This window comes from Ovis canadensis, chromosome 13 (assembly GCF_042477335.2).
Source record: "Ovis canadensis isolate MfBH-ARS-UI-01 breed Bighorn chromosome 13, ARS-UI_OviCan_v2, whole genome shotgun sequence".
Classification (NCBI taxonomy): domain Eukaryota; kingdom Metazoa; phylum Chordata; class Mammalia; order Artiodactyla; family Bovidae; genus Ovis; species Ovis canadensis.
Window position 1 is genome coordinate 15,809,354 of NC_091257.1, and position 12,372 is coordinate 15,821,725.

Genomic DNA, 12,372 nt, shown 5'->3' on the forward strand with positions numbered 1-12,372 from the left:
ACTCTAATTCAAGAAAAAGGTTCTCCTCTACCTTCTCAATAATTTGTAAGGAAGGAGGCATGGTAAATGGTGTTCAATACCACATTTAATAAAGAGAAAAGAGGTGACAGTGCAAAAGTTGGAGAGCTCTCTGTAACCCACCTGAATCTGGATACTAAACCCTAGCATCCTAACAACCAGCTGAAACACACGGGGTCGCAAAACCAGAAACACGACATGGGCCAAGCAGGGGCATGTGTCATCTGGGAAATCAGAAGTGAATATGAAAAGAAATGTAGACTTTCAAGGTCTATGGGTTGTTAACTTGAGACTGTCTGTTCTATTAGTAACACTCTGTCATTAAAAAAACAAGTTACGTTAGAGAAGCTGGGGACTTCCAGCCAGTCAGAGGCTCCACAGATTGCCACTTCTTCTCCAAGATATAGTTCTGCAGGTCTTCGTAGACTCCTGGGCCACGGTAACGGCGGAATATCCCATCTTTTGCACTATAAATTATAAAAACAAAAAATAAACCAATTAAAATAACAAGTGTTACAGATAACAAAAAACGAAAATAAGTACTGGTTTTACAATGTGAACTCCACTCTGAACTTTAACGTCACTCAAATGAAAAAAAAAAAAAAAGAAATAATATAGTTAGGCATAAATAAGAAAGCATGCACAAATACTTATTACAAATGACAAATTCCAAAGCAGAGAGAATTAAACATTGTATTTTATCACTACACAATTTGCAACTGTAAGCAAAGTCCTTGGCAGTGGCTAATCTGACAAGTTACTTTTTATTATTTTTGCTACAAATTATTTCAACTTTTCTCTTACATCAGCAAAATAGCAGTTAAGTTTTAAAAAACTCTATCCACATTTCCAAATTGATATCATCCAAGTCCCTCCCCTGAAAACTGGGTCTCCCTGGTGGCTCAGTGGTAAAGAATTCGCCTGTCAAGGCAGGAGACCTGGATTTGATCCCTGGGTCGGGAAGATCCCCCGGAGAAAGAAATGGCAACCCACTCCAGTACTCTTGCCTGGAGAATTCCAGGGACAGAGGAGGCTGGCGGGCTACAGTCCATGGGGTTGCAGAAGAGTCAGACATGACTTAGTGACTAAACCACAAATGCCTTCGGTCTTCCCTCCCTCTCACCTTCCTAAGATTCCTAAGGGAGGAGTCTACACTTTTTCCTCTTACATTAACTCATCCACTACTCCTGCCATCGGGGGTCCTGTTTCCATGACTGCATGGAAACTGCTCATACTAGGGGTCTCCAATGACTCTTCAGCGCGGTGTCCCTGGAGCACTCTTCTGCCATTTCTCCTGTGTGTGTCCTGGACACTGTCCCTTCCTCCCTCCTTTCCCTCAGCTTTTCTGACATGAGCTCTCCAACTCTTCTCAGGTCCATGCTCCTTGTGTTCCTTCGCAGATGTCCTAATGGTGGTCACCGATCCTCAGCATGTTTCTTTTTCCACTGTGTCTATTCTCTCACTGTATGTATTTCAACTGTTATCTAATCCCTGGCATGTACCTCCAGTCCAGACCTTTCTTATGATCCTGAAATTAAACTATCCCCTAAACTTCTCATTTGGAATTAGCATAAACCCTTCACACTATCTTTTCCATTCTGGTCTCTATCTTCCAAACTGCACTTTATTCTAACAACTTCTCAATAGCTTTGCTAGTTAAACAGGCCTGTCAGTAAGTCAGCACAGGCTTTCCCTTTCTTGTGGCTAACCAGTCACCAATGATCCCACCTCCTCAGCATCTCTGGAAACCACCCCTGCCTGTCTCCTTCCCCCTCATGACCTGAGCCTCTCTAGCACCATCACCTGGGATGATCGACCTGTACCTCTCGGGCCACCCACAGAGAAATAGCTATAGTTCTCAGAAGGCATCTCCTTTTCTCCTGGGCTTTTCCATGATACATCGTCTATTTGGAAAGATCTTCTCTACCTTACCTGCTTCACATACTCCTGTTATCTATTAAGAATCATCCCATCTTTCATATCATCAAAAAACTCTCTTTGACCTCCTCACCTATTTGCTGCCTGAAATTAAATTCTCTGCAGCACCTGGACACCCCTCTCTTTTGATCACTATCATTCAGTGCAGACCAGTCTTTCTCCCTTCAAATGGTAAGCTGAACAAATGAAGGAGATGGACAACAAGTTAAGAATCCCGGGACACACTTTTTACACACACACCTACTAATTTCCAATCATTACAAGACCAGAAAATTATCTGAACTTACTGGAAAAATGCTGGGAGGGTAGTGACAAAGAAGCGGCCACTCAAACCTACAAGAAGCAGAAACAAAAAAGTTATAAGCCAAATTCAGACTAACACAAGCATCTAACTTAGGTTGTAAGAACAAGCAGCCTTGATCTTGTTATTACAACCACATAAGTAAAATCGCTCCCATTACTGAATCACATTTACTATTTTTTAAAATAAAATTTTAACCATCTTTATTTACTCAATACTTTCCAGTCACTGACATAAAACTTGCTTATCTTCGCTGTGTTAAATTGGAGTTTTCTGGCTTATATAATACTAAGAACCATATGGTGGCTGAAAGGATAGGTTGTAAAGACATGCAACCTGGGTTATATAACTAAATTCTCCACTTACTAGCTTTGTGTCCTTAGATAACTGACTTAATCTTTCTGATTATCAATTACCTCATATATAAAATGAAGATATAAAAGCCTAGCTGAATTGTTCTGAAGTTATCTCAGATCATTAAATTATTCAATAAATTATACATACTAAATCAGCCATATATTTAAAAATAATAATGAATGTGACATAAAATCATGTACAAAAATCTTTGCACATTCATAAATTTTGCAAGTACACTCAAGAAATTCTATGTACAGTTCAGCTCAGTTCAGTTCAGTTGCTCAGTTGTCTCTTTTTGTGATCACATGGACTAGAGCATGCCAGGCCGCCCTGTCCATCACCACCTTCTGAAGCTTACTCAAACTCATGTCCATCGAGTCGGTGATGCCATTCAACCATCTCATCCTCTGTCGTCCCTTCTCCTACTGCCTTCAATCTTTCCCAGCATCAGGGTCTTTTCCAATGAGTCAGTTATTCGTATCAGGTGGCCAAAGTATTGCAGGTTAGCTTCAGCAACAGTCCTTCCAATGACTACTCAGGACTGATTTCTTTTAGGATTGACTGGTTGGATATTCTTGCAGTCCAAGGGATTCTCAAGAGTCTTCTCCAACATCACAGTTCAAAAGCGTCAATTCCTGGCACTCAGCTTTTTTCATGGTCCAGCTCACACCCATTCATGACCTCTGGAAAAACCACAGCCTTTACTAGATGGACCTTTATTGACTAAGTAATGTCTCTGCTTTTGAATATGCTGTCTAGGTTGGTCATAGCTTTTCTTACAAGGAACAGCATAGTTTAATTTCAGGGCTGCAGTCACCATCTGCAGTGTTTTGGAGCCCAAGAAAATAAAGTCTGTCACTGTTTCCCCATCTATTTGCCATGAAGTGAAGGGATCGGATGCCACGATCATTTTTTGAATGTTGAGTTTTAAGTCACCTTTTTTATTCTCCTCTTTCACTTTTAGCAAGAGGCTCTATAGCTTCTCTTTGCTTTCTGTCATAAGGGTGGTGTCACTTGCGTATCTGAGGTTATTGATATTTCTACCAGCAATCTTGATTCCAGCTTGTGCTTCATCCAGCCCAGCAGTTTGCACAATGTACTCTGCATATTAGTTAAATAAGCAGGGTGGCAATATACAGCCTTCACGTACTCCTTTCCCGATTTGGAACCAGTCTGTTGTTTCATGTCAAGTTCTCACTGTTGCTTCCTGACCTACTTACAGATTTCTCAGGAGGCAGGTCAGGTGGTCTGGTATTCCCATCTCTTTCAGAATTTTCCACAGTTTGTTGTGATCCACACAGTCAAAGGCTTTGGCATAGTCAATAAAGCAGAAGCAGGTGCTTTTCTGGATCTCTCTTGCTTTTTTGATGATCCGTTGGATGTTGGCAATTTAATCTCTGGTTCCTCTGCCTTTTCTCAATCCAGCTTGAATACCAGAAAGTTCTCAGTTCACTTAAGTGTTGACCTCACTTAAGAGAATTTTGAGCATTACTTTGGTAGCATGTGAGATGAGTGCAATTGTGTGGTAGTTTGAACATTCCTTGGCATTGCCTTTCTTTGGGATTGGAATGAAAACTGACCTTTTCCAGTCCTGTGGCCACTGCTGAGTTTTCCAAATTCGCTGGTATATTCAGTGCAACACTTTCACAACATCATCTTTTATATTTTGAAATAGCTCTGCTGGAATTCCATCACTGCCACTAGCTTTGTTGGTAGTGATGCTTCCTAAGGCCCACTTGACTTTGCAATGCAGGATGTCTGGCTCTGGGTGAGTGATCATCGTTGTTACCTGGGGCATGAAGATCTTTTTTGTACAGTTCTTCTGTGTATTCTTGCCACCTCTTCTGAATATCTTCTGCTTCTATTAGGTCCATACCATTTCTGTCCTTTATTGTGCCCATCTTTGCACAAAAAGTTCCCTTGGTATATGTAATCTTCTTGAAGGATCTCTAGTCATTCCCATTCTATTGTTTTCCTCTATATCTTTGCATTGATCACTTAGGAACGCTTTCTTATCTATCCTTGCTATTTTTGGAACTCTGCATTCAAATGGATACATCTTTCCTTGTCTCCTTTGCCTTGTCTCTCTTTCTTTTCTCAGCTAATTATAAGGCCTCCTCACATAATCATTTTGCCTTTTTGCATTTCTTTTTCTTGGGGTGGTCTTGATCACTGCCTCCTGTACAGTGTCACAAACCTCCATCCATACTTCTTCAGGCACTCTATCAAATCTAATACCTTGAATCTATTTCTCACTTCCACTGTATAATCTTAAGGGATTTGATTTAGGTCCTAACTGAATGGTCCAGTGGTTTTCACTACTTTCTTCATTTTAAGTCTGAATTTCACAATAAGGGGGCTTTCCTGATAGCTCAGCTGGTAAAGAATCCGCCTGGCAGACCTGGGTTTGATCCCTGGGTTGGGAAAATCCCCTGGAGAAAGGAAAGGCTACCCACTCCAGTATTCTGCCCTGGAGAATTCCATGGACTGTAGAGTCCACGGGGTTGCAAAGAGTCGGACACGACTCTTTTGCACTAAGGAGTTCATGATCTGAGCCACAGTCAGCTTCCAATCTTGTTTTTGCTGACTGTATACAGCTTCTCCATCTTTAGCTGCAAAGAATATAATCGAGCTGATTTCGGTATTGACCATCTGATGATGTCCATGTGTAGAGTCATCTCTTGTGTTACTGGAAGGTGGGGTTTGCTATGACCAATGCACTCTCTTGGCAAAACTCTGTTATCCTTTGCCCTGCTTCATTCTGTACTCCAAGGCCAAACTTGCCTGTTACTCCGGGTATTGCTTGACTTCCTATTTTTGCATTCCAGTCCCCTATGATGAAAAGGTCATATTTTTTGGTGTTACTTCTAAAAGGTCTTGTAAGTCCTCATAGAACCAATCAACCTCACCTTCTTCAGCATTAGTGGTTGGGGCACAGACTTGGATTACTGTGATACTGAATGGTTTGCCTTAGAAACGAACAGAGATCGTTCTGTCATTTTTGACATTGTACCCAAGTACTGCATTTAGGACTTTTTGTTGACGATGAGGGCTACTCCATTTCTTCTAAAGGAATCTTGCCCACAGTAGTAGATATAATGGTCATCTGAATTAAATTTGCCCATTCTGGTCCGTTTTAGTTCACTGATTCCTAAAATATCAATGCTCACTCTTGCCATCTCCTGTTTGACCACTTTCAATTACCTTGATTCATGGACCTAACATTACAGGTTCCTATGCAATATTGCTCTTTATAGCATCGGACTTTACTTCCATCACCAGTCACATCTACAATTGGGTGTTTCTTTTCACTTTGATTCCATCTCTTTATTCTTTCTGGAGTTATTTCTCCACCCTTCTCCAGTAGCATATGGGCACTTGCTGCCTTGGGGAGCTCATCTTTCAGTGTCATTATCTTCTTGTCTTTTCATACTGTTCCTGGGGTTCTCAAGGCAAGAATACTGAAGTGGCTTGCCATTCCCTTCTCCAGTGGACCACATTTTGTCAGAACTCTCCACCATGACCTGTCTGCCTTGGGTGGCCCTACATGGCATGGCTCCTAGTTTCATTGAGGTGACAAGGCTGTGGTCCATGTGATGAGTTTGATTAGTTTTCTGTGATTGTGGTTTTCATTCTGTCTGCCCTCTGGTGGATAAGGGTAAGAGGCTCATGGAAGCTTCCTGATGAGAGGGGCTGACTGTGGGGGAAACTGGGTCTTGTTCTGATGGGCAGTGCCATGCTCAGTAAATCTTTAATCCAATTTTCTTTCAATGGGCTGTGATCCCTCCTGGTTGTCTGGCTTGGGCCAAACTATGGTAAGGGCAATGAAGATAATGGCAACCTCCTTCAAAGGATTTGTGCAGAAACTGTTGTATTCAGTGCCCCTGACACTGCAGCAGGCCACTGTCAATCCACACCTCCACTAGAGACTCCTGGACACTCACAGGTAAGTCAGGCTCAGGCTCTAGTGGGGACACTGCCCCTTTCTCCCAGCTCCTGGTACAGACAAGGTCTTCTCTGTGCCTTCCAAGAGTCTGTTTCCCCAGTCCTGTCAAAGTTCTGAATCTAATCCCACTGGCCTCCAAAGTCAAATCCCTGGGGGTTCTCAGTCCCTTTGCCAGATCCCTAGGTTGGGAAATCTGTTGTGGGTCCTAGAACTTTCTTAACAGTCTGAGAATTTCTTTGGTATAACTGTTCTAAGTTTGTGGGCCTCCTGCTTGGCAGCTCTATGGTTGAGCTAATGGTGACCTCCTCCAAGATGGCTTATGCCACAGGCTGCATGATCCAGGTCTGCTGCAGTCCAGAGCCCCTGCCCCCGCACCAGGCTACAGATGACCCATGTCTCTCTGCAAGAGACATTCAAACACTCAAAAGCAGGTCTGGCTCAGTCTCTGTGGGGTCTCTGGATCCTGGTGTGTATAAGGTTTTGTTTGAGCTATGTTTTGTCTATGTACATTAAACAGATTTTTTTTTTCAATTTATCTGAGTAAACCTTTACTGAACACTACTTACACATTCAGAAAACTAAGATCAAGGCATCTGGCCCCATCACTTCATGGGAAATAGATGGGGAAACAGTGGAAACAGTGTCAGACTTTATTTTTCTAGGCTCCAAAATCACTGCAGATGGTGACTGCAGCCATGAAATTAAAAGATGCTTACTCCTTGGAAGGAAAGTTAAGACCAACCTAGATAGCATATTCAAAAGCAGAGACATCACTTTGCCAACAAAGGTCCATCTAGTCAAGGCTATGGTTTTTCCAGTGGTCATGTACGGATATGAGAGTTGGACTGTGAAGAGAGCTGAGCACCGAAGAATTGATCCTTTTGAACTGTGGTGTTGGAGAAGACTCTTGAGAGTCCCTTGGACTATAAGGAGATCCAACCAGTGCATTCTAAAGGAGATCAGTCCTGGGTGTTCTTTAGAAGGACTGATGCTAAAGCTGAAACTCCAGTACTTTGGCCACCTCATGTGAAGAAATGACTCACTGGAAAAGACTTTGATGCTGGGAGGGATTGGGGGCAGGAGGAGAAGGGGACGACAGAGGATGAGATGGCTTGATGGCATCACCGACTCGATGGACATGAATTTGGGTGAACTCTGGGAGTTGGTGACGGACAGGGACACCTGGCGTGCTGCAGTTCACAGGGTCGCAAAGAGGCGGACACGACTGAACTGACTGAACTGACTTACACATCAATTGTTATGCCAGATACACACAAAGACAAAGACAAAGAAAACCCTTAGTCACTCAGGAAATATTTACCAACCACTTTCTTTGTTCTGAGAACTGTGATAACTATTCAAGATACAGATAAGCAAAAACACATCTAGGCTTTGCTCTCACAGAGTGTGCAGTCCAATGGCAGAAGGAAAAACTTAATCAAATAATCACAACTATGACTATAAATAGAGATCAATGGGATCAAGAAATGGGGCATGCAACAAAAACCTGAATGAGACTAGAAGTAATGAGCCAAATACTCTTTAAATGTTAGAAGTAAACAAAACTTATGTGGGCACAAACAGTGAGTAGGGCTGGTTTTGGCAAAGTGAAGCAATGCTGAAAGATGGCCCTGACCAGCTCTCATCACTTATGCTTTTCCCATTGAAGAACTAGCTGGACAAAATCAAGAATCTATTCAAATAAAGTGGCTCAAATTTTACATCTCTCTGGTCTCACTTGCAATATGAAACACTGCAGCTTTACTTTTAATAAAATGGGAAATTTGCTTATACCCATTCTATTAGTTAAAGCTATGTTCAGTAAACAGCTTCCCTTATAGTTCAGTCGGTAAAGAATCTGCCTGCAATGCAAGAGACCCGAGTTCCAGTCCTGGATCGGGAAGATCCCCTGGAGAAGGAAATGGCAATCCACTCCAATATTCTGGCCTGGAAAATCCCAAGGACAGAGGAGCATGGCAGGCTACAGTCCATGGGGTCACAAGAGTCAGAGACGATTGAGCAACTAAACTATATTCAGTAAAATAATTTATTAATTAATGATGAGTCTTCTGAAAATATTTTCTGATATCAAACTATGCAGACTCTAAAACATCCCTATGGCATTTAAAAGAAAATATTCTGAAGGTAATAAAAATCAATTTACAAAAAGAAACATTTACTACAAACTCCTCTCATGACACATCAGGAAAAAAATAAAGGTTGTACTGGCACTTACAAAACCTCAGGTGACCTGAGAAGTCCACTGAGGACTGTAACAAGCATGCTCATCTCAAATACTGTTTGGAAATCCAGCCCAGAAGGGGAACCAGGATATCTCTTAATGAGTTTCCAACTCTAAATTACTAGGGGGAAAAGCATTGCTTTAAGCTTCAAATAATTATTCCAGTTTCATATCTCATTTCTCTCCTAGCTAGAGATTCTTACAAACATCCAAATTTTTCTAAGGAATTACTGTATTAAGGAATTATGCTTTCTTCATATATGACCTTTTAAAACAGAATGAACAAATAGCATCCCCTCACTACCTCACTTCTATTTAGATTTTTATAGAATAAATAGAATGTCTAAAAAATATTAGCTATTACTGAAATACTTTTAACTTGTTTTTAAAATCCTTCATGTACTCTTGGTCTTCATTGACCATGGCAATTAATAAAATACATATAAACCTTAAAATGTGTTCATCAGTTCAGTTCAGTCACTCAGTCGTGTCCGACTCTTTGCAACCCCATGAATCGCAGCACGCCAGGCCTCCCTGTCCATCACCAACTCCCGGAGTTCACTCAGATTCATGTCCATCACGTCAGTGATGCCATCCAGCCATCTCATCCTCTGTCATCCCCTTCTCCTCCTGTCCCCAATCCCTCCCAGCATCAAAGTCTTTTCCAATGAGTCAACACTTCGCATGAGGTGGCCAAAGTACTGGAGTTTCAGCTTTAGCATCATTCCTTCTAAGGAAATCCCAGGGCTGATCTCCTTCAGAATGGACTAGTTGGATCTCCTTGCAGTCCAAGGGACTCTCAAGAGTCTTCTCCAACACCACAGTTCAAAAGCATCAATACTTCGGAGCTCAGCCTTCTTCACAGCCCAACTCTTACATCCCTACATGACTACTGGAAAAACCATAGCCTTGACTACACGGACCTTAGTCGGCAAAGTAATGTCTCTGCTTTTGAATATGCTATCTAGGTTGGTCATAACTTTTCTTCCAAGGAGTAAGCGTCTTTTAATTTCATGGCTGAAGTCACCATCTGCAGTGATTTTGGAGCCCAAAAAAATAAAAGTCTGACACTGTTTCCACTGTTTCCCCATCTATTTCCCATGAAGTGATGGGACCGGAGGCCATGATCTTCGTTTTCTGAATGTTGAGCTGTAAGTCAACTTTTTCACTCTCCTCTTTCACTTTCATCAAGAGGCTTTTTAGTTCCTCTTTACTTTCTGCCATAAGGGTGGTGTCATCTGCATATCTGAGGTTAGTGATATTTCTCCCAGCAATCTTGATTCCAGCTTGTGTTTCTTCCAGTCCAGTGTTTCTCATGATGTACTCTGCATATAAGTTAAATAAGCAGGGTGACAATATACAGCCTTGATGTACTCCTTTTCCTATTTGGAACCAGTCTGTTGTCCCATGTCCAGTTCTAACTGTTGCTTCCTGACCTACAAACAGATTTCTCAAGAGGCAGGTCAGGTGGTCTCATATTTCCATCTCTCTCAGAGTTTTCCAGTTTATTGTGATCCACAGAGTCAAAGGCTTTGGCATAGTCAATAAAGCAGAAATAGATGTTTTTCTGGAACTCTCTTGCTTTTTCCATAATCCAATGGATGTTGGCAACTTGATCTCTGGTTGCTCTGCCTTTCGTAAAACCAGCTTGAACATCAGGAAGTTCACGGTTCACGTATTGCTGAAGCCTGGCTTGGAGAACTTTGAGCATTACTTTACTACCATGTGAGATGAGATGAGTGCAATTGTGTGGTAGTTTGAGCATTCTTTGGCATTGCCTTTCTTTGGGATTGGAATGCAAACTGACCTTTTCCAGTCCTGTGGTCACTGCTGAGTTTTCCAAATGTGCTGGCATATTGAGTGCAGCACTTTCACAGCATCATCTTTCGGGATTTGAAATAGTTCAACTGGAATGCCATCACCTCCACTAGTTTTGTTTGTAGAGATCCTTTCTAAAGCCCACTTGACTTCACATTCCAGGATGTCTGTGGCTCTAGGTGAGTGATCACACCATTGTGATTATCCAGGTCGTGAAGATCTTTTTTGTACAATTCTTCTGTGTATTCTTGCCATCTCTTCTTAATATCTTCTGCTTCTGTTAGGTCCATACCATTTCTGTCCTTTATCGAGCCCATCTTTGCATGAAATGTTCCCTTGGTATCTCTAATTTTCTTGAAGAGATCTCTAGTCTTTCTCATTCTGTTGTTTTCCTCTATTTCTTTGCATTGATTGCTGAAGAAGGCTTTCCTATCTCTTCTTGCTATTCTTTGGAACTCTGCATTCAGATACTTATATCTTTCCTTTTCTCCTTTGCTTTTCTCTTGTCTTCTTTTCACAGCTATTTGTAAGGCCTCCCCAGACAGCCATTTTGCTTTTTTGCATTTCTTTTCCATGGGGATCGTCTTGATCCCTGTCTCCTGTACAATGTCACGAACCTCATTCCATAGTTCATCAGGCACTCTATTATCAGATCTACGCCCTTAAATCTATTTCTCACTTCCACTGTATAATCATAAGGGACTTGATTTAGGTCATACCTGAATGGCCTAGTGGTTTTCCCTACTTTCTTCAATTTCAGTCTGAATTTGGTAATAAGGAGTTCATGCTCTGAGCCACAGTCAGCTCCTGGTCTTGTTATAGTTGACTGTATAGAGCTTCTCCATCTTTGGCTGCAAAGAATATAATCAATCTGATTTTGGTGTTGACCATCTGGTGATATCCATGTGTAGAGTCTTCTCTTGTGTTGTTGGAAGAGGGTATTTGCTATGACCAGTGCATTTTCTTGGCAAAACTCTACTAGTCTTTGCCCTGCTTCATTCCACATTCCATGACCAAATTTGCTTGTTACTCCAGGTGTTTCTTGACTTCCTACTTTTGCATTCCAGTCCCCTATAATGAAAAGGACATCCTTTTTAAGTGTTAGTTCTAAAAGGTCTTGTAGGTCTTCATAGAACCATTGAATTACAGCTTCTTCAGCATTATACTGGTTGGGGCATAGACTTGGATTACCATGATACTGAATGGTTTGCCTTGGAGACGAACAGAGATCATTCTGTCATTTTTGAGATTGCATCCAAGTACTGCATTTCAGACTCTTTTTTTTACCATGATGGCTACTCCATTTCTTATGAGGGATTCCTGCCCACAGTAGTAGATATAATGCTCATCTGAGTAAAATTCACCCACTCCATTCCATTTTAGTTTGCTGATTCCTAGAATATCAACGTTCACTCTTGCCATCTCTTGTTTGACCACTTCCAATTTGCCTTGATTCATGGACCTGACATTCCAGGTTCCTATACAATACTGCTCTTTACAGCATCGGACCTTGCTTCTATCACCAGTCACAATAAATTATACAAAGTCTTATAAGTAGTTTATAAAACATATTTAATTATACAACATGAATTTCCTAATTCACAAGCAGCTTGTGGCTTACCTTGGGCTAAACTCCACTTCTGCCTCTTATTAGTTTGTACTATGAGACAGTTAATTTAAACACTCTAGGCTTTAGTTTTATTATAAATGGGCATCACAATTTCTATATGCAGTATTGTAATATTAAGTGGT

The 12,372-nt window shown here is 41.4% G+C and overlaps 1 protein-coding gene across 2 annotated transcripts in view; it reads right to left on the bottom strand.

Annotated features, from left to right (window-relative positions):
* The window catches only part of TMX4 (thioredoxin related transmembrane protein 4), a 74,548-nt gene that overhangs the window by 33,012 nt on the left and 29,164 nt on the right, over positions 1-12,372 (bottom strand). Inside the window, exons 3-4 of one of the 2 annotated variants that reach the window (XM_069546380.1) lie at positions 2,244-2,289; positions 357-485 (exon numbers count right to left, since the gene is read on the bottom strand). In XM_069546380.1, the coding sequence (XP_069402481.1) occupies positions 357-485; positions 2,244-2,289 (175 nt within the window). The other variant, XM_069546381.1, reaches the window with a different exon arrangement.